The following is a 20,604-nucleotide window of genomic DNA, read 5'->3' on the forward strand; positions in this document are numbered from 1 at the left end:
ACACTATATATTTAAAGAACTTGTTTATTGTTTATTGTTTAAGATAAGATTGTGATCTCAATAATCTAGTTATAAATTAATGTTTATATTTATAAAATTTCTAATTTAAATTCTTCAGTCGAGTATGTATTCATTTCATATTTAATTGTAATTTAGATACAGACTAATTTACCCATATCAATCTCTATATTTTATATACATATTACATATCAATTTAAAAAAGATATATAATTATAATATTAACAATTGATATAAAATCACGTGCAACGCACGTACCTAACCGCTAATTTTATATATAATTCGGAAGAGCTACCAATCTCTAAGCCTACTTTTGCATCAAAATAGGAGATTTAAAATTCACCAAAACACATATAATCTTATAATTTTTTTTTTTTTTGATAAATTATAAATATACCTCATAAAATTTACTTAAAATATAAATTACTCTCCATGGTTCTGAAAATTATATTTTGCCTTTGAAATTTCTAATTTCCTAACAAATAATCTATTTTATTAATAAATTATCAAGTCAATTAATATTTTTTAATTATATCAAAATTTTATTGTAATTAATAATTCCAGTAATTTTATTATTGTACAAGAAAGCAGTTTGAAATTTATTTTTTTAGTTAATTTTGCTAAATAAAAATTATAACAAAAAAGTATTTATAATTTTTTAAATCATAAGAAGTAATATATATTTTAAACCGATATTTATAATTTGCCTATTTTTTTCCCAGACAAACAGAGCCGTATTGTATTTTATGTCTCCTGACTGCTGGACAGGACGGTCCCTCGCAAAAGTTTGGGTTTTTTACTATCTAAAAAAAAAAAAAATCTATTTCGGGTTTTTTAAATTCAAAATTAAAAAATTAAGTTGTTTTGAAAATTAATTTTAAAAATAGGTCAAAATGTATTTACAAAATATATTTTCAACATAATTTTTTTAAATAATTAATAAAAAATCTGAAATTAATTTTTTTAAAATAAAAATCTAAAAACGTATTTTGTAAATATGTTTTCATAATAATTTTTGAAAACATATTTTATTTAAATAAGAAATTAAAAAAACTAAAATTATAACATTTTTTTGAAAAATAACATAAAATTTGAAAACGTATTTGTAAATATGTTTTCATCATAATTTTTTTTAAAAAAAATAATTAATACAAAGTCTGTTGAAACTGAAAACGTATTTTATATTTTTTCAAGTAATTAATAGAAAAAATAGAAAACATCATAATTTTTTTTAAAAATAAACAAAAAAATAATTTATAGAAAGCGTGTTCAAATAGAAAATGCATTTCGTAAATATACTTCTATTTAATTTTTAAATATTTATAGTGTTGTATTTTTTTAAATTCGTTTTCAATATGACTTTTTTCAAAAAAAATAATTAATAGAAAGTAGTTGAGATAGAAAACATATTTCGTAAATCCGCTTTTATTATTATAAATAATTAATAAAAATTTATTTTATAAATATGTTATGTTATTTACGAAATACAATTTCAATAAAAAAAATTTAGAAAGCGTGTTTTCTTTCAACATAATTTTTTTTTTTATGTTAAAACACGCATTTAGTTTTAATTTTTAATTTTTGGGTTGCATCTTGTTACTATTATACGCATTTTTTTTTTTTTGATCTCGGGCTCTCACTTGCCGTTGTTCGTCTCTCTTTCAACATAATTTATATATATATATATATATATATTGAAAACATGCTTGCAACTTAAATTTTTTTTAATACTTTGCATTTTTAAAAAAAAAAAAAAACAGAACAAGTTTTTTATATTAAAAATGTGTTTACAAAACACTTTTCTTTATCATTTTACTACCGTTGCTTTCAACACAATTTTTTTTTTATTTATGTATATTTAAAATAGAAATGGTGTTTAATGAATCTTTGTTTTTAAAAAAAAAGTGTGTTTCAATTTTTATTTTATTTTTTAAAAATTATGATTTCAATTTTTTATTAATTATTTTTAAAAAAAATTATAATAAAAACTTATTTTGTAAATATGTCTTTAAAAATAATTATGAATACGTATTTACAAAATATGTTTTTGACTTTTTAATATAGAAAAATGGAGAAATTACCAATAAATCCTAAATTTGATAATGTTAAACCATTTAGTCCTGAAGGTTTTTTGTTGGACTAATAGGTCCTATTTCTCTAAAAGCTTACTATAGGCCTTTTTATGTCAAACATTATTCATCAAACATCAAACATTAACAACGTCAAAATTATTTATTAAACATCAAACATTAGCAACGTCAAAATTATTTATCAAACATCAAACATTAGCAACGCAAGGATTATTCGTATAATGTGGGTGAAAACATTAGCAACGTTAGAATTATTCATCAAACATCAAACATTATTAAATCAGGATTATTCATCAAACATCAACCATTAAACATTAAGATTATTCATAAAACATCAAACATTATTCATCAAACATCAAACACAACCATTAAACGTTAGAATTATTCATCAAACATCAAACATTATTCATCAAACATTTATTTTTAAAAAAAAAAAAATTGAAACTATTGCTCGAGATCCATCGTCAAATTCATTAGAACATCGGATCGATCAGATTCATCAATCGAACATCGACACCATCGCCTCTGTTTTATCCATCCATCAACATTATGTATATATATAATCAATCCCTATTATTTTATATTTTAGGATCGTAAAAAGTAAGCGAACCTATGTATATATATATATACTAAACGAAATCGAACAATATGGATTCGCAAAATCCTCAAACGATCCTACGGTTATGTGAAGCGATTTGCCAAATCGGGATGATGATGATGGTTTTGTATATTACAATGGATCGCCGCCTAGGGTTTCGGGAAATCGACATTGTTGTTGCCCTGTTGTCCGAATCGTTTGCAGAGTCCATAATGTTTCTTGCTGGCTATGAAACTCTGTTGGGTTTATTGGTGAAGCCGTACTTTTTTGTGGGGTTCATGGGTTTTTGAAGTTGCAGAGTAGTCTCTGTTTTTTGAATGTCATTTGCCCGATAGAAGCCTGAGGCATTACGGCATAGTGAAACTTCACAGAAACGTCTCTTTTGTTTATATTTTTCATTCCAAAATCATAAAAAAAATTTCAAGCTATTTTCTTATTTGGTGTTTGGTTCGTAGTGGGTGACAGGGGAAATGGATAACAATGTTGTGACTTGACTTGTTCTTCTTTATAGAACAGTGATGTTTGATCAGAAAAAATTGTTTAGTTTGACGGATGATTTTTAGTGTTTGTTTGATGATGTTAATGCTGATATTTTGATGATGTTTGTGGGTGTTTCACGATGATCAGATTATCAAAACATCATCAAATCAAGAACACCCAATAGGTCCTAACATCATCAAAAATGTTTGATAATTAAATTTTTTGTTTTGGTGTTCGATGTTTTAGCATCTGTGTTTGTGGGTGTTTGAAACATCATAAAAAAGGTATATAATCTGATGTTTGTTTGATGATTATAATGTCTGATGTTGATGATAACCGGATGAACACCCACAAACATCGGATGAACACCGTTAAACATTAGGGTTATTTTAATCGTTATTTTGATGTTTAATCGTTATTAAAAAAAATTGTTTAATCATTATTTTTGATGTTGTTTTGATGATAATGTTGTGATGTTTAGTTTCAATTTTTTTTAAAATAAATTTGATGTTTTAATGTTTGATGAATAATGTTTGATGCTTGATGAATAATCTTAATGTTTAATAGTTGTGTTCGATGTTTGATTATAATGTTTGATGTTGGATGAATAATTCTAACGTTGATAACGTTTTCACCGAAATTATACGAATAATTCTGTCGTTGGTAATGTTTGATGTTTGATAAATACTTCTGACGTTACTAATGTTTGATGTTTGATGAATAATGTTTGACATAAAAAGGCTTATAGTAAGCTTTTAGAGAAATAGGACCTATTAGTCCAACAAAAAACATTCGGGACTAAGTAGATTAACATTTTCAAATTTGGGATTTATTGGTGCTTTTCCCAAGAAAAATTATGATTTCAATTTTTTTATTAATTGTTTAAAAAAATTAATGTTGAAATCGTATTTTGTAAATACACTTTATGATAAAACGTAAATATGTTTGACCTATTTTGGGAATTAATTATTCAAAAGTCCTATTTATAAGGTTGGTTGGTGCTCCATTAAGTCATACTCCATTATTTTTAATCTATAATGTTCTGTATTCAAAATATTTATGTATATATTACAATTTTATCCTTATTAAAAAGCGGAAGGAATTAAAAAGTATTAATTCAATAAGAGTTAATAAAAAAAATTATTAGCTACTCCAAGTGTACCACATGACAACATTATCCATTAATTATCAAGTATTACGTTGTATGTTTCAACACAAAATTGTGGACCTTACCATCTCTACCAATCACAAATCTCTTAATAACCATCTGACCATGCGTAAAAGCACTAGATAATTTATCATAATTCAAGTGGGACATTTACTTTTGTTTTGTTGTTTCACAACTTAAAATTTTCATAATTTTTATTATGTACATTTATTTGTAATAAAAATGATTTTTTTGGAATCTACGTAACGAAATCTATCAAACAACACCAATATTGAATACAAATTTTATAAAAATAAAATGTTATTTTTTTAATTATATGAAACTAACAATTTTTTTATTTGTAAAACTATCTAATAAAATCAAGAAATTTCTTTGTGCTTTTCTTGTATTAACCGAGAATATTATCAAATTTTGAGAAATTTCTCAATTTTTACTAGTGTTACAACTAAATTACAATTTTAAACTGATAATATTCTCAATTTTAAAAATGAAAAAAAAAATGAGAAATTTCTCAAATTTGCACAGAAATGTTTCATATAATTGTTTCATCAACTAAATTTTTTTTCAGTCTTCTTAGTTCCATAATTAAGATATTTCTCAATTTGTTTATAAATATTTACAACAATGATTCATCCCCCTTTTCCCCCCACCCCCTTTGACCCCCTCTCTCTCTCATTGGTTACATTTTCTTTTTCTTTTTCTTTTTTTTCCTGCTCCTCCAATCACCACCCGCCACGTGGCAAGGGGGGGGTGAGGGGGTGACCCCCAAAAGGGGGTCCCAAGCATTATTCAAATGTTTATATGTGGAAGATATATTTTATTTGTTTAAAATTTTAATTTATGGTTAGCAATTAAGAAAAGGGTAAATTACATATACCTCCCTCGAGATTTAGCTAAATTACAGATATCCTCTGAGGTTTCAAAAATTACAAATACCCCCCCTAAAATTTATATTTTCATAACAAATTGCCCTCTGAAGTTTATATTTTCATAACAAATTATCCCCTAATTTGTTATGCAAATATAACCTTCAGAAAAATATCTGTAATTTCTCAAACTCTAAGGAGATATCTATAATTTTACTAAATCTCGAGGACGTATATGTAATTTGCCCTTAAGAAAATGTACAAAGACTTGTTTTCTAATTTTTTAATCTGAGAAATTTATTCAAACTGAAACGTGCCACAGAAAGCGCCGAATATCGATCAAAGTACATCGTAGAGTCACCACAGAGAAAGTGCGAACCTCAGAATTCGAAATCTACTCACCCACGTGGAACAAAATGCATTGCCACAAATGGATAAATTGCCAATAAATCGTAATAATTTGAGTTAATTCTCATAAAATCCTACTAAAAATAAATCTTATTAAAATTATCACTAAAAATAATTTTTTACAACAATTTTTTATATATGTCACTAAAATTTAACAATTAATAACTTTTTTTGTTAAAATTTTTATAAATGATCGTTAAAACTTACAATTAATGACCTTTTTTGCAATCAATTTTTCAAACTGTTGCTGAAAATTAAAAATTAGTCACTTTTTTGTGACGATTTTTTTAAACTATCACTAAAACTTATAATTAAGAACATTTTTTGTGAAACTTTTCAAATTATTGCTGAAAATTAACAATTATTAACATTTTTTTAATGTCTGATGAAAGATAACATAACTGTACTTGTCAAATAACATAAATTATTAAAGAACCATTAACAATTAATTCTCACAAGACCTATTAAATAAGCAGTCCAATTATTAAGAGCCATGCGTAATTGTACTTGTCAAATAACATAAATTCTCTTTCTAATTATTAACTAAGGTTTCCAATAAACAAACCTTATCTGTAAACATAACTGAACTAAGAATAAAAATACATGAGACTTCAAATTATCAAATTCCTACTACACAATTATATTGAATTACCAATACTTCCTTCTCCACAGGTTCTTCAGCAATAATGCCACTGAAAATATTCCGTCAAACAGTACAAAATCTTGTTAACTTCTTAGTATTCGAGAGAGAACAAGTTTTCCCTTTTTTCTTAACTGTTTTCTTAAGTTGAGTTTGGTTCATAAATTTGAAAAGGAATTTAGAAAAGAAAAGAGAAGTGTGTCAAACGTAGTTTATATTACATTCATATTTTACCTACATTTTCTCTTTTCCTTTCTAAATCTCTCTCACAGAATCCATGATTCAAACACAACCTTAGGAACCAAAGAAAGCGGGAAAAAGGAAATAAACGATTATTATGAGAGGTTCGATGGGATGTCAACCTCCCATATTTTTAAAATTGTGATAACAATAAATTATAAAACTAAAAGGTCGCATAGGTCTTACATTTAGAAGTCATGGAAGAGCATGATAGCATCATCAAGCTTCATCAGGGATGATTCTAAAACAATCCTGACCTTTCTCAAGCGCGCGTATCTTTTGGCCAATTCCCCTACAAGCTTTTCTCTTGGTATTCGAAGTATCTGGTGCAAGTTGTCATACAAAACGATCAGTGCATTCAAATACAATGATACAGTAAAATAGTTATCGTTGCAGCAAGACCAACATCAGAAAAACTTAAAACCGTTATGCAATGTCATTGGTTTCAGGTAAAGGGGCACGAACACATCACAAATTCACTGAAAAAGTTGACGTGAGTCTCAAAAACTTCTTTAGGTAGTGTCATGTACCTCTAAAATTCAACACAAACAAATCCTAACAGAATTTTCAAATCTCCGAACAAAATATATTAATCAACGTAACGGTTTCAAAGAACTTTCAGTTCCAGTCCAGCAAGTTGGGTTGAGGTGTTAAGTGTTCCCAAATAAGGATATATATCCAAATTGGGCTCAGTTTTTGAGTTTCGCATAGAAAAAATCAGTGTTTTAAAATCTATGCCGTATTAAGAAAATTCAGTTGTAACAATCAGACAACATTTCTTTTTTTATTTTAACTGAACAAGCAAGAGGCTCCTATATGGTCCCAAGATGGTCAACCATACAGAAATAATAATCATGGAAGATAAAATTTGAACTTGGCACAATCTTGATTTTTCAACACCAAAAACTTTGGTGAACTTTTAGTTACAGACTTCAGCTTCATGAAAATGAATTTGTCGTATATTTTCTCAGCAGGCTCCTATCTAGCACCCACCCCATCAATATAGTTTAGTAATTAAAAAGATGGTTTAAACAACCAATAGCACCTAACCCTTCAATTTGATAACTCTTTTCAGTTGTACGCAGTTGAAAATTCCACTTTTCACAAAATAAAATGACAGGGAACAAGTGACAATAAACACGAGAATAAGGTCAAAGTACAGATACAGTAAGGTCAAAGTAAAAGGATTGAGAGTACGAGTAGCTGTCTGCATTTTACGAACCTCTTTTTCTTGTTCTTGCTCGTGAGCGATTCGTATTCTCAGATTTAAGGCAGTGTGGTACATCTCATTTAAAACATTATCCCAAAGAGTATGCTTATTAACTTTCCACAACAAGAACTGTGACTGTTTACTTCCGTATGTGACTATTTTCTGCAAGGAAAATGAGAGAATATCACAGATATGTCAAAAAATAAAAGCTATTAATTATCTTTATAGTACTGGAGACACAAATGAAATTGTCATTTGATGTGCAGATGGGTAGTTCTGTTCAGCCAAAAAATAGAAGAAAAAAGGCTCAATTAGTACACCGCATTAATGGATGTTTGGGAGGGGTTAGATTGTGTACATACCTAACCTTTGGCATAAAGGCACAGACTGACTGTTCTCAGAACCCATAACCTCTATATTAATTTATTTGTTGCCAATATAAGATAAAAAAAAAACCACATCCAACATAGCGTGTACAAAATAGAAGAGGACAGACATCAAAATTCTGTGACGAGACAATATGTTCTTTAGAACTGTTTTGTGTGTATGTGTGTATTTCACTTTGTATACGTTAAGTAAAATAAATACATGCCTATTGCCACCAGATAAGAAAAAGCAACTCAATAAACCTAGGAAATACAATTTACCTCCATATGCAAATAATCATCTTTCCACAGTTGATATAGGATCTTTGCTGTATCTTTCTTTGCAACAAAAGTGGTGTTTGAAATCTACAAATGTGAAATCATAGGTTAAATAATAAAAAGCAAAGTGAGTGCACATACACTAGAACACCAAAAGGGAGGCAACTGACGTATCAACTATCAATCTAATCAGAATTTTTTATCTCCCCCCTAAGCACTATTACATAAGATGAAAACAAGAAAGGTTTAAGAACTTAACCTATAACATTCTTTACAATTCACATCAGGCTCACCAGACGGGAAATAGTGAGAGCCTCACGGTTCTAACAATTGATAAGCTGATACTCTAATTCTCTACTTTGTCTTATTTTATTTTTCATTACACCAAGATGTCCATGAGCAACTGACTAAGAATAATCCCCACAGATTAACACAATCACTGACACACCACCTGCATTATGTAAGCTTGCAGTGTCAAACTTGAGACATTTGGTTCCTTAGGCATCACCTCAAACAACTCAGTTACCCTTGCTAGTCAATATTTTAACTCCCTATTTAGTAATTCCAAAATTTTGATTGTGGCCGACTTGCAGAGAAACCTTCACATATGTTTCACATACATCTTCAAAAAAATCTTTTAGTCAAGTAGTTTGTTGGTTTAATGCATTCAAAAATGCTCCCCTGCCTGCAAATTCAGATGGTGATATCTCCTATGAGTTAATTCACATATTTCTAAAACATAGATTTCACCAACAAATGCTGCTATGGCCTATTCAGCATCTGCATTCAAATCCGCACAATATGACAAAAAGATCAATATAATGACTGATTTCCTTTCCATATACATATTCATGTAAAAGTAAAATGGCAACCCGCAAGAGTTTTTCAATATTATTGAATGCCTGTAATTGACTGTAAACATATTTACCAATCACATTTTCTTACCTTATCAGTCTCAACTAAATGACCAGCCTTTGAGAGTAACCTGAATATCCTATAAGCCTCCCTCCCATATCTCTTCAACACAATTGATTCCACCTACAGCACAGGGCATGTGATTAGGATTCTCACTGAGATGAAGGATAATATGCAAAAAGAACAAAACAAAAAAACACCTCCTCATTCTGAGCCAGTTCAATAATGCTCTTCAAATCTGCACAAGAAATACAAATGTGCATCAGTTGATGCATAATGAATATTAAATCTAAATTAACATCGGTAGATTCAGTACTTATATAAAATATTTATAAAAAAAATACGTAGTTTCAAATTCAAAGTCATTCACAAGCCATAATTTTATTTTTTCAAGCAGATATAAGCTGAGGTTAAAAAGAAGTAGGTTACCAATACTATATGTTTCATCTATCCCTATCTCAGGGAGATGACAACCCAATTGTACTAGGGAAGCTCTGGCATGTTCTAAGGTCATGCTACGACCTTCTTCGCTCTTCATCACCTCTTCAAAAATAGTATCCATGGATAGAGGAACTGCAAATTATAGCATCATATGGCAACAAGTAAGCAAGAAAATAGAAATGGAGTTGCAAGCTGACAGTGCAAGTTCAAAACGAAGGAATTTACAGTTTTTACACTTCAAGAGAATGAGGAGTTCTTAAAAGGTATGGCATAGAGCAACAAACAATCATATGAGACAGTAGGTCTAACTTAAAAATATTATTTCTCATCCCTCTCCAATTCTCTAAAAGAACAATTTCTTACTTCAACAAGAAGCCCAAATTTTCTCTGAATAAATACTCTAAAGGCCTAATTCCATAACCCTATCACTTTCCCTACCCCTAGAAAAACTCTGGACTCTCTCTCCATAGAGCCTAGGACCTTTTCATCACGTTTCAAAACCTTAACGCTAGAGCTATCCATGACCTTAGCTCACCACATAATCAGCAACTGGCAACACTAATCTCATTTCCTTAGTTTTTTTGTTTACTAATTTATTTATTTCTTTGTTCTTGGATTATAGAAACTAAACTAACAATTTAATTATAAAATTCCAAACATAGGGTATGAAAAATTAAATTTTAAAGCAGAAAACAATCATATGAGAGATAGCTCACCTGAATTTTCTATTTTCACTTTATTCTCTGCACTTCTAGTTGACTTCAAAATTGCACTTAGAACAATGCCAGCTCCATCATCAAGCCGTGTTCTTACATTTCCAATGCAAGCCTAGAGCACATAAACAGATTGTGCATAGCACATTGTAAAGGCATACAATTTAATATCACATAAAACACAAATACTTCATTTAGTGCATAAGGTATTAGATATAAAATCCTCTTCTTTTTTTTTTGGTGAGTTAGATGTAAAATGCACCCCGTGCCATGCCCATAAAGCAACTAAATTCAAGACTGAGATAAGAAAATTTTATTGAACAGAACGAAAATTTTATACGCAAAATGACCTATCCAAGACGCAGAATGAAATCCATGCATGTGCATATGAGCCTGCCTGCAAATGCATAACGCCTGATGCCAGTGTCTCCAGTTGTGTGTGTGTGCAATAGAAAGAGAGGAAGCAGGAGTGGGTGCAAAAATTTGTTGCACCATTGAAAAGTCTCTAAATTTGACAAAGAGTAGAAAAGGTCAACAATGATCATCACCTAAGGTCAAAAATGACTAACATTATTTTGTTTTAGGGAAGTGTCATAGTACCAAAATTAGTTGGCCAAATGCTGTCCGTGTTTTGATAAATCTACAAAATGTTGCATATAATCAACAAAAGGATTTATTTTTCATGTAAGATTGGCTTTGAGCGAGAGAGAGAGAGAGAGAGAGAGAGAGAGAGAGAGAGAGAGATAGACAGGAGAATGGGTTTAAAAATGCAAACTGAAAAACAAAAAGGAAGTGGCTTTTACAACATCCCTTTGACCAAAACTTTGCATCTTTTAAAATTCCTATTCATCATGCAAATAGCAAAGCTAGATAGCCAAACTGTACTTAGGGCAACAAAGAAGGAAGAGGTCATTACTTTCAATCCCTTAGAAAAACCTTAATCCTTCTATCATAATCTTTAATTTTCCTCCTGATTCCTCCATCCTTCCTTCCACAAGATGGATTCCATGATAACTAACAGGGCTAAAATTATGCCAAAGAGCAAACAAATTGAACTTGCAACTATGATACGTTTTCTTTTGACAAGTATTTAAAAAACCTCTAAATCTGAAAGATCGAATTTTATTCAAACCAAAAATCTCATAAGGAAATAAAATTTTCAGGTAAAGCAACGCAAGCATCTCCACAAAGAGCATCAATATGAAGGTTAATATTTAATTGATCCTCAAGATAAGACACCAAGAATTTTTGTGGCAATGAATTTACATTAAGGTCAAAGTATTAAAAAAAATCTAGCACTCTCTCATTTCTTTGGATCTATGAAGCACAGACACAGCACACGACGATTTCAAAAAAATAGGACACGGAAACGGGGGGGGGGGGGGGGACACGACAATTTGTTTTTTTTTTTAATTATATATATATGTGTATTTGCAATAAATAAAATTCTAATTTTTTTTTAATTATATATATGTATTTGTAAAGCCACTACATTTAAATAAACAAAATAGAATACAATATGATATTTATTATACATAAAAAATATTGTATATATATATGATATTTAAAAAATGTTGTATATTTATTATTGTATATATATAGAATAGTCAAGAGAGAGAGAGAGAGAGAGAGAAGACAAAAAACAGAAGACTGAGACGAGAAGGGAGAGATGAAAGACGAGATCGACGATCAACTTTGCTCGATGAATGGAGATTGACAACAAAGACAGAGATCAACAACAAAGACGGAGATCGACAACAGAGATGGAGATCGACAGAATCGCAGGTTCACTTTTTTCTTCTCTCTTTTTTTTCTTTTCCTTTTTGATTTTGGATTAGGTCTCTTCTTCTCTTTGGCTTTCTGAATAGGGCTTCAATTAGAGCTCTAGAGACGAGAGACAGGATTTGATTAGGGCTTTCTGACCCTGCCGTGTCCAATTCCATGTCCCGCCGTGTTCCCTGCCATGTCCCATACCAAAATAAATAAATAAATAAAATGTCGTACGTGCCCGGTGCGTGTCCCCGTGTTCAACATTGCTACGGCGCCTATTTTGAAGTGTCTGTGCTTCATAGCTTAGAATGCATAGATTATATTTAATAATCATCAGGACACACCAACCTTATCCCTAAGACGTCTTACAAATTCTTCAAAATTGGCACGCCAGAGTACTTCTTTCCTTCTCTTCTTAGTCCCAGCTTCTGTGTCCAGCTCTAAATCAATCTGCTTGCGCTATAAAGGTAGAAAATAAAAAGTCATGACAAGGTTGAACCAGGTAAGTTCAATACAAACCATTACACTAACCTTCTCCCCAACTGTTGCACTAGGTAGAGGGTTTCCCTCGCTTTCCTCTCCACAACAATCCGTCTCAGTATATGTTTCAACTAAAAATCTTAATGCTTCCATTGGGGCTGCCGCCGCTAATGCACGTTGCTCTATAGTTTCTGATTCTTTCATCACCTGTATAAATGTGTAAACTACGAATTTGGAATTTAAAAGATTGAAATTCATCAACAACAAAAGGTATGCAGAACAATCACATAAACTATGTAGTAGCTTAAGAAAGGGAACGAGCTGGTCTTATTCCCTTTTTCAGGAAAAAAGAAAGAAAGACAGTCATAGAAGGGTGACTACCAATTCCAAACCCCAACCTACCAGTCCACCCTTATAGAAGGGTTCCTTTATCACTGCAAATACAAGAGATGATTATGACATCTTCAACTGTGTGGTGGCACATTTCACATTTAAAATGTTTTTGGGAACATGGTACCCACCACACCCCAGAATTAGAATTGAAAGTCAGTTTAGTTCATATTTGAAACTACCAATTCCAAATCCAAGCATGGATTACATTAACATTTTGAAACAAAGTCACCAAGAAAGTTCTATAGCCAAATGTAATTATTGATCAATCAATCTTTGGATCATTATTGCAAACTTCTTTCTAGAGAATGAGACTAACTAGATTCCGCCTTTGTCATTTTTTAATAGAATAACAAATCTACATATAGTGACAATAGAATGTACGGTCACTAACAATGGGATAGAAATGAGACATAAACTACCTTAGCAGATTTGGCACCTTGTTTCTTCACCACAGTTTCTTCCTCAGCTGGAGGTGCAAGGAATGGTTCATGGGCAGGGCAGTGTTCCACATATCGGGAATTTACAAGTCTATTAAAGTTGTTTTGTAAAGCATCCCGAGCTGCAAAATTCCCTGAGCATAAATAGGAAAGAAAAATTTAGCAATTAATAATAAAATGTATGGTGAAAAATTGGTTTGCATAAGCTACATATCAGAGCACAAATCATTTCCAAATTATTGAATTCGTGTTAGTCATTTTACATGTGCTAGTTTATGAATCTTTCTGCTCAAAATTTTCAGCTTTCATATTTCCCTATCTAAATCCTTTCTACAATTTCTTTCTCCATCCCTTTTTGTTCTCCTTTCATATCCATGTAGGAACTTTACTTTTCCCTTATATGTTGAAACCAGCAATAGTGAACACTTAAATGAATTGCTAGAGCTTCCCAATCTGACTGCGCCTTAGTGAATGCCATCCACCTCGATTCCTTTGCAAGCACGCATCACTGTGGCTCATATAATTGTTTGGTTGTAGCAAGCAGGCAAATGGACTCGATTCATGATGGTCTTTTAACAAATAAAATCAAAATATGTGTGATGCCCATAAATCTAGTAGTCAACATGGCCATATGCTAATGGATCAATATTTGAGACATGCTAGTGACACCATACAGTTGACACTTCTTTATATTATTGTTGACTGCTAGGTTTTTATTTTACTAATATGAAGGTTTTCGGCACATTTCATATAATCCAATTGCAGCCACATCTTTAAGCTTTCTTTTATATGCTATTATACTTGAGCCTAACTATTGTTTTGTTTGGAGCAGGTGTGCATGGACTGTTGAGCATATGCTCCACACTTGAGTGTGCGCCCCTCTGCATAGTGAGCTCAGGTTTTAATCATTTGACACTAGCTGCAGTGGATTCCTTACAATGGCCACAAAGTTATCCAAAAAGACCGGGTTTAGCTTCAAAGAGTGATTCTATCCTCATTGATGTGTTTTGTTTACCATCTGTTGGTAATCAAGTGACTACATAATTGGAGGGAGGGGGGTGGAACTAGCATTATGAAAATAAGTAAAGACAGGAACAGGTGAGTGTCAATTTTATAGTTCTCCATTAATCTCAAAGGTAGTACTTCTCCTGATCCTCTTCCTGTCAAGGACCATACTCTCAGTCTCAAGAATCTGAGGGGCAACTCAAACCTACAAGAATTGTAATATCAAATACAACTATAAAATGCTTAATGTACATTGCATAACAGAAGCATAAATGTGAATCGACTTTGATTTTGTTGGGAATTTCCTTTGTGTGCTCTACACACACACACACACATCTTCAAGCATTCAATTGGTAGCTATTGCTCTTGAACTTTATTTGCTTCTTCTTTCTGATTTGGTGCAAGAAACCAATAACCATTAACCATAACCTTGATTATTATGAAATTACACAAGAAAGAGACAAATTCAGTTTTAAGTATGTCTATTAAAATCACTGACAATTACCCGTTATGTTGCAGTTTAGTTATAGTTCCGATCCAACATCACTTTCAACTAGTAACAGGACCAATGTTACAATATTAAAGAAAACTAACAGAATCAAAACACAAAGAAAGACAGAGAGTCTTGCCTTCACTTTGATTGGCTGTCTCCTTATGCCTATCTAAAATCTGATCAAGCGAAAGCCTGCCATGTTGAAGCAACCCTTCAAGGATATCCTCGCACTGCCAAAACCAAAATCTTATCAATCAATAAACTAAACTCAGTTAGAACATCAAACCAAACATGCCCCCAAAAAAACCAATCTAACTCACTTCTTTACCAAGTTCTTCAGACACATAAGCCAAAAACTTAGGAAACCTCATATGGTGGATTATGTTGTCAAACAACACCATGTACTGAGTTACAACCTTTGGTGCCTCTCCAAAGCTACCTACATTCATAAATATTATTACCATGAATTTTTTTTAAAATCTTTTTCCTTCTGTTTCTCAGCTTTGTTTGATTAGAAAGAAAACAATGATGGAAAGTGAAAGTAGTAGAAAGTGAAGTGAAAGAAAAGCAACGGAAAGGAAAATATATTTTCTCACAAGCATTTGATTAGCATGAAAATGTTACAAGAACAAGAGAGAGAGATTCAAAATTTAAATTATAAAAACTCTTCCAGGGACAAACTTAAATTTTCTTGTGTTTTTTTCCATAATTTGCAAGAAATTTAAAACTTAGTCATCATGCTAATATGGGTTGTGTAGAAATTTCTTGCAACTCCATTCACTTGACAGGAAAATGAAGTTATGGGAAAATCAACTTTCCTGCAATTTTTCTCATGCTCAACTAGCAAGAAAGTTGTGGTACCTACATCTCCAACTTTCCCATTAGGATATATTTTCTCTCAAAACTGATCCTGCAAAAGATTTTGCGGGAAACTTAACAATAACTTCTCTTTTCCTAACAAGTGAACACACAAGCAGAATTTTTTTTTATTTTTCCTTCACTTCACTCTAAGAAGCACGGACACTTCTAAAAAGTAGCGTACACTGACACTCGTCAGACACTCATCCAAATGTGTTTTATTTTTTAAAAATAAATTTAGGCTTGGACACTCGGAGGACATAAATATCAATTGCTTATACAACATGTCCATTGATTAGGTATACACAAAAACTATTTATAAGTTTGAACAAAGGAAAAGACTATGTACATACCCCTCAAAAAGGTGTGTGCCTTATATAACTAAAGAATAAAATGACATAAGTTCATACTTTCTGAACCAAACAAAAGAAGTTTTTTTTTTTTTCCTCTTTCCTTTTCTCTTGCTACCACGTTTATCCTAATCAAACTCAGTCTATATGTTCTAAGGAAAAAGACACTAGCAATTTGGAAACAGAGATTTTGAACATAACAATGAATCACACTATACCTTCTTGTTGGATAGAGAAGGCTTGAACGCAATTGTGTTGGATTAAAACAAGCAAAGAGTTTCTGACTTGAACTTTGTTGAGCTCTGTGAATCGAACAATGTTTGCACATGATAGGGTTCCTCTGCGAAGAAGACACTCGCAAACTTTCTGCATACATTCAAAAAATGGCAAAAATTTCTACAAATCAACAGCCGTTGTTTTGTTTTGTTGCCGAGAAAACCTAACAATGAAGAAAACTAGAAAGCGTTGAAATTTTCTAGGGTTTTTGAGTTTCTTACGGCGACGAGATTGCCGAAGTAGGAGGAGATGAGAGAAACGGAGAGCTTGATACCGTACTGAGTGACCATGTCGGCGTCGATGTCTCTCTTCACGTTTCGAAGAAGAGAAAGAGTGATTGACTGTGATTGAGTGAGGAAGTGGAATCAGGGTTAGGTATACGAGGAAGAGAGAGAGAGGGGCCGGGAAGAGAGAGTGATCGAGTGGGAGGAAGTGGACTAGGGTTAGGTATATCATTTTGTAAACGAGTAGGCAAAATGTTGGGTCTATGGCGCAGTGGTGGATCAATTGACTGCAGTTCAGGGGGTCCCCGGGTCGAGCCCGGTTGGGCTCTCTCCAGATATTTACAATAATTTTTGTTATTATTATTATTTTCTATTTTATATATCGAAAAATAACTTTTGATAGTAATATATTTTTTGTGAAATTCAAAATCTAAAAATTAAAATCATAAGTTTTTGAATTCCAAAACTTATTGGAAGCCTAGTTTTTTTAAATTCTAAACACAAAATAATTTTACTCGAATCTAAGTTTGTTTGCTTTTTTCAATTCTAAAATTTAGAAGCCTAATTTTTTAGATTCTAAGGTATCATTTAGTATGTAACACTTTTAATCAAAAAATCAAAAAATTACTAAAAAATTTAAAAAGTCTATAACATATATCAAAAAGTCAAAAATTTCATTTTCTCTCTATTTTTTGCACATCTTTTGATAAAAAATTAAAAAAGTTATTCTAGTATATTAGTTTTTTTTTTTTATCTCATATTTTAGCCAAAGAGTTAAAAAATTATTAAAATAACATATCCTCAAACAAGGCCTAACTATAAAAAGAACTTTACTCTATCTAATCTTTTTTGTTTATTTAATTCTAAACTTAAAATTCTATATTTTTTTTTTAATTCTAAATCTTTAAAGAATTGGACACTCAGTCCATAAATCCAAATTGAAATTTTGTTTAGTCAAAAGTTCACGCACTGAAATACTTGTCCATAAGGACAAATTTGAACAAAATGACCAAAATACTTAGGGTGTGTTTGGTAACGTTTACGTTTTCAGTTTATATTTATAAAAATTTTATAAACTGGTTTATGTTTATTTTTAGAAAAACATAAACTACAAACGCGTTTGGTAATTGACAAAATATTTTAAAAAATTTTAAAATATAAAAAATAGTGAGAAATAACAAGTGGTGGCAAGTGGCGGCAAAAGACGGTGGTGGAAAGTGGTGACGGTGGGTGGTGGTGGTGGTGGGTGAGTGGGTGACGGTGGCGGGTGGTGGGTGGTAGCGAGTGGGTTGTGGTGGCGGTGGCAGTGGCGGGTGATTGTGGCAGGTAGGTGGCGGTGGCAGGTGGGTGGCGGATGGGCGGTGGTGGTGGGTGGTGGCGGGTAGGTGGCAGGTGGTGGTAGTGGGTGGGTGGGTGGGTGACGATGGCGGGTGGTAGCGAGTGGGTAGTGGTAGTGGTGGTGGTGGCAGGTAGGTAGCGGTGACAGGTGGGTAGCGGATAACGGGTGGTGGGTGGTGATGGTGGGTGGGTAACAGTGGCGGGTGGTAGCAAGTGGGTGGTGGTGGCGGGTGGCGGGTGGTGGTGGTGGATGGATGAGTGGGTGACGGTGGCGGGTGGTGGTGGTGGTAGTGGTGGTGGTGGTGGTGGCGGCAACTAGGTGGCGGGTGGGTGATGGGTGATGGTGGTGGTGATGGTGGGTGGTGGTGACAGGTGGCTGGTGTTGGCAAGTGGCTGGTAAGTGGTGGTGGCAAGTGGCTGGTAAGTGGTGGTGGTGGCGGGCGGTGGATGGTAGTGGTGGGTGGCGGGTGGTGGCGGGTGGATGGCAGGTGGGTGGTGGTGGTGGTGGCGAGAGGTGGGTGATGGTGGTGAGTGGGTGGCGGGTGGTGGGTGGTGGTGGCAGGTGGTGGTGGGGGTGGGGGGTGGTGGTGGAAAATGATGGCGGGTGGTGGCTAGTGTTGGGTGATAAAAAAAAAAAAAAAACTCAAAACTCAAAACGGAAACACATTTTTTGTGTTTTCATTTTTTTGTCAAATTTATAAACTGAGACCACTGATTTATAAATCAAAGATTTTACCAAACAAGTTTTTATTTGAGTTTTTTAAATTTTTGTAAATATAAACAGAAAACTGAAAACGTAAGTGTTACCAAACGGCACCTTAGGTATATATTTATATTATATAACGTCTCTCCTACCATCTAAACCATTTCTATACATTCCTCTCTCTCTCTCTCTCTCTCGAGCGATGCCTCTCTTCCGTCCATCATTCATTTCCTTCACTCACCATCACCATCTTTCCTCATTGGCTGACGTTATCACTGTCACATTTTGTTCGATCAGATCTTGTCACGACCCAAACCCCCCCCTATAGGTTTAGCATCGTAACCAGCCAGTAATCCGTGGATTACCAAAGGCCTCTGAACAGATAAGCACATAATAAGGGGTTGCGGGAGCAATTATACAAAATAGACAAGGTCCAATGAGCTGTGATAACATACATGGGACAAAAGATTTCAAAACTTGCATATACATAACCGTGTCGGTCGAAAGACATCAATATTTACAAACATTTACAACAGTGTAGTTCCCAGGACCTGACTTTACAAAACAGACAGAGACTAGCATAAGTACAAAAACAGCCATGTAACTCGACTTCGATCGGAACCTCCTCAAGAGGCACAACGGTTAGCTGACAAAAACATAAATGAAGGCCGTCAACTCTGGCCCTGATCGCGCGCCGGCTCACCTACATATATAATATAAACTGTAAGCGAAAGCTTAGTGAACAATAACAGAGTAAAGGGGTTTCAATGAATGAGTATGTACAGATTCAGAAATCATAATTCAGTTTCGTATCAAATTCATAATTTGTCCAGATTATATACAAAAATCATGAGGTATGCTTAAGTGTACATGATACATCCATTAGCATTAACAGAGCAGATACAGAACAGATGCAGACACGTGAGGGTTACGAATAACTAGTTTTATAAAGGAACCTCCGGATCCGGGTAACAGAGAGTAAACACGCTGAGCCCCATGACGGAGCCTCCGGTACGGGTAACAGAGTGCAGACAGATTAAGTTCCATGATGGAACCTCCGATACCGGGTAACAGCCAACAGATATCACATGGTGCTAAGGATGTCACGAATACATATTAGAAATTGGACAATCATTCATTGTACAGAATATAGCATATTAGAAAACAGATCTTATTTTATCACACAGAAAATAAATACAGTTGAACATAACTTTACTAAGTTATTACTCACAGTTGGCCTTGAGACAGATAGACGAAGCAGATTGGTCAAATGGTACGCGGTACGTGACCTAAATAACACATAGCAGTCACACACTTAAAACACACGTTCTAATTGTACGTAATTTACTTCGTTGGTTCTTAGTGTATTTCTAACCCTTAATCCTCATTATGGAGTCTTAAACATGGCCTAGGAATGCCTATGATGGAATGAGGATGCAAGAATGCATTGGAAAACATTTCTTAAAACTTGCTGAAAATAAGGTCTACGCTCGAGCGTGGCTTTCCCCGCTCGAGCGGACATTGTCACGACCCAAACTCGATACCCAAAGGCTCAGCATCGTAACAAGATAAAAATAAAATAATTCGGATAATTCTGTAGTCACAGCGCAAGCAGATAAATTAAATAAATTAAAATAAATAACTACGTACCAACTGTTTATTTAAAAGGAAATAAAACATTAGTCATTTGAGCTTCACTGTATTACAAGAGTTTAATAATAAAAGATAGAAATCTAAAAAAAAAACAAAATAACATAGTGATTCATTTTCCATGTTGGTCCCGCTAAACCTCGTCACCTGAAAGGGGTAACAGCTATAAGCACATAGCAGAGTGAAGAAATATTAT

At 32.9% G+C, this 20,604-nt stretch overlaps 1 protein-coding gene across 3 annotated transcripts; it reads right to left on the reverse strand.

The window, feature by feature from the left end:
- Positions 1-6,092: 6,092 nt before the first annotated feature.
- On the reverse strand, positions 6,093-17,029 carry LOC114303033 (RNA polymerase III subunit RPC82 family protein). Of its 3 annotated transcripts, none has more exons than XM_028248174.2 (15): positions 16,715-17,029; positions 16,436-16,583; positions 15,330-15,448; positions 15,146-15,239; positions 13,494-13,645; positions 12,733-12,888; positions 12,550-12,660; positions 10,435-10,546; positions 9,707-9,850; positions 9,478-9,515; positions 9,308-9,400; positions 8,366-8,449; positions 7,731-7,880; positions 6,695-6,831; positions 6,093-6,320 (listed from the first exon to the last, which is right to left on the reverse strand). In XM_028248174.2, exons 1-14 carry the CDS (start codon positions 16,781-16,783, stop codon positions 6,697-6,699), a joined length of 1,605 nt encoding a protein of 534 aa, XP_028103975.2. In that variant the 5' UTR covers positions 16,784-17,029; the 3' UTR covers positions 6,093-6,320; positions 6,695-6,696. The 3 variants fall into 3 exon arrangements, with proteins under 3 accessions (XP_028103975.2, XP_028103978.2, XP_028103977.2); XM_028248177.2 differs by having other exon boundaries at positions 12,550-12,651; positions 16,715-16,982; XM_028248176.2 differs by lacking the exon at positions 6,093-6,320 and having other exon boundaries at positions 6,466-6,831; positions 16,715-17,008.
- Between the last annotated feature and the right edge of the window lie 3,575 nt (positions 17,030-20,604).

The sequence above is a fragment of the Camellia sinensis genome, chromosome 8 (genome assembly GCF_055761805.1).
Source record: "Camellia sinensis isolate YWXY chromosome 8, ASM5576180v1, whole genome shotgun sequence".
NCBI classification, from domain to species: Eukaryota; Viridiplantae; Streptophyta; class Magnoliopsida; order Ericales; family Theaceae; genus Camellia; species Camellia sinensis.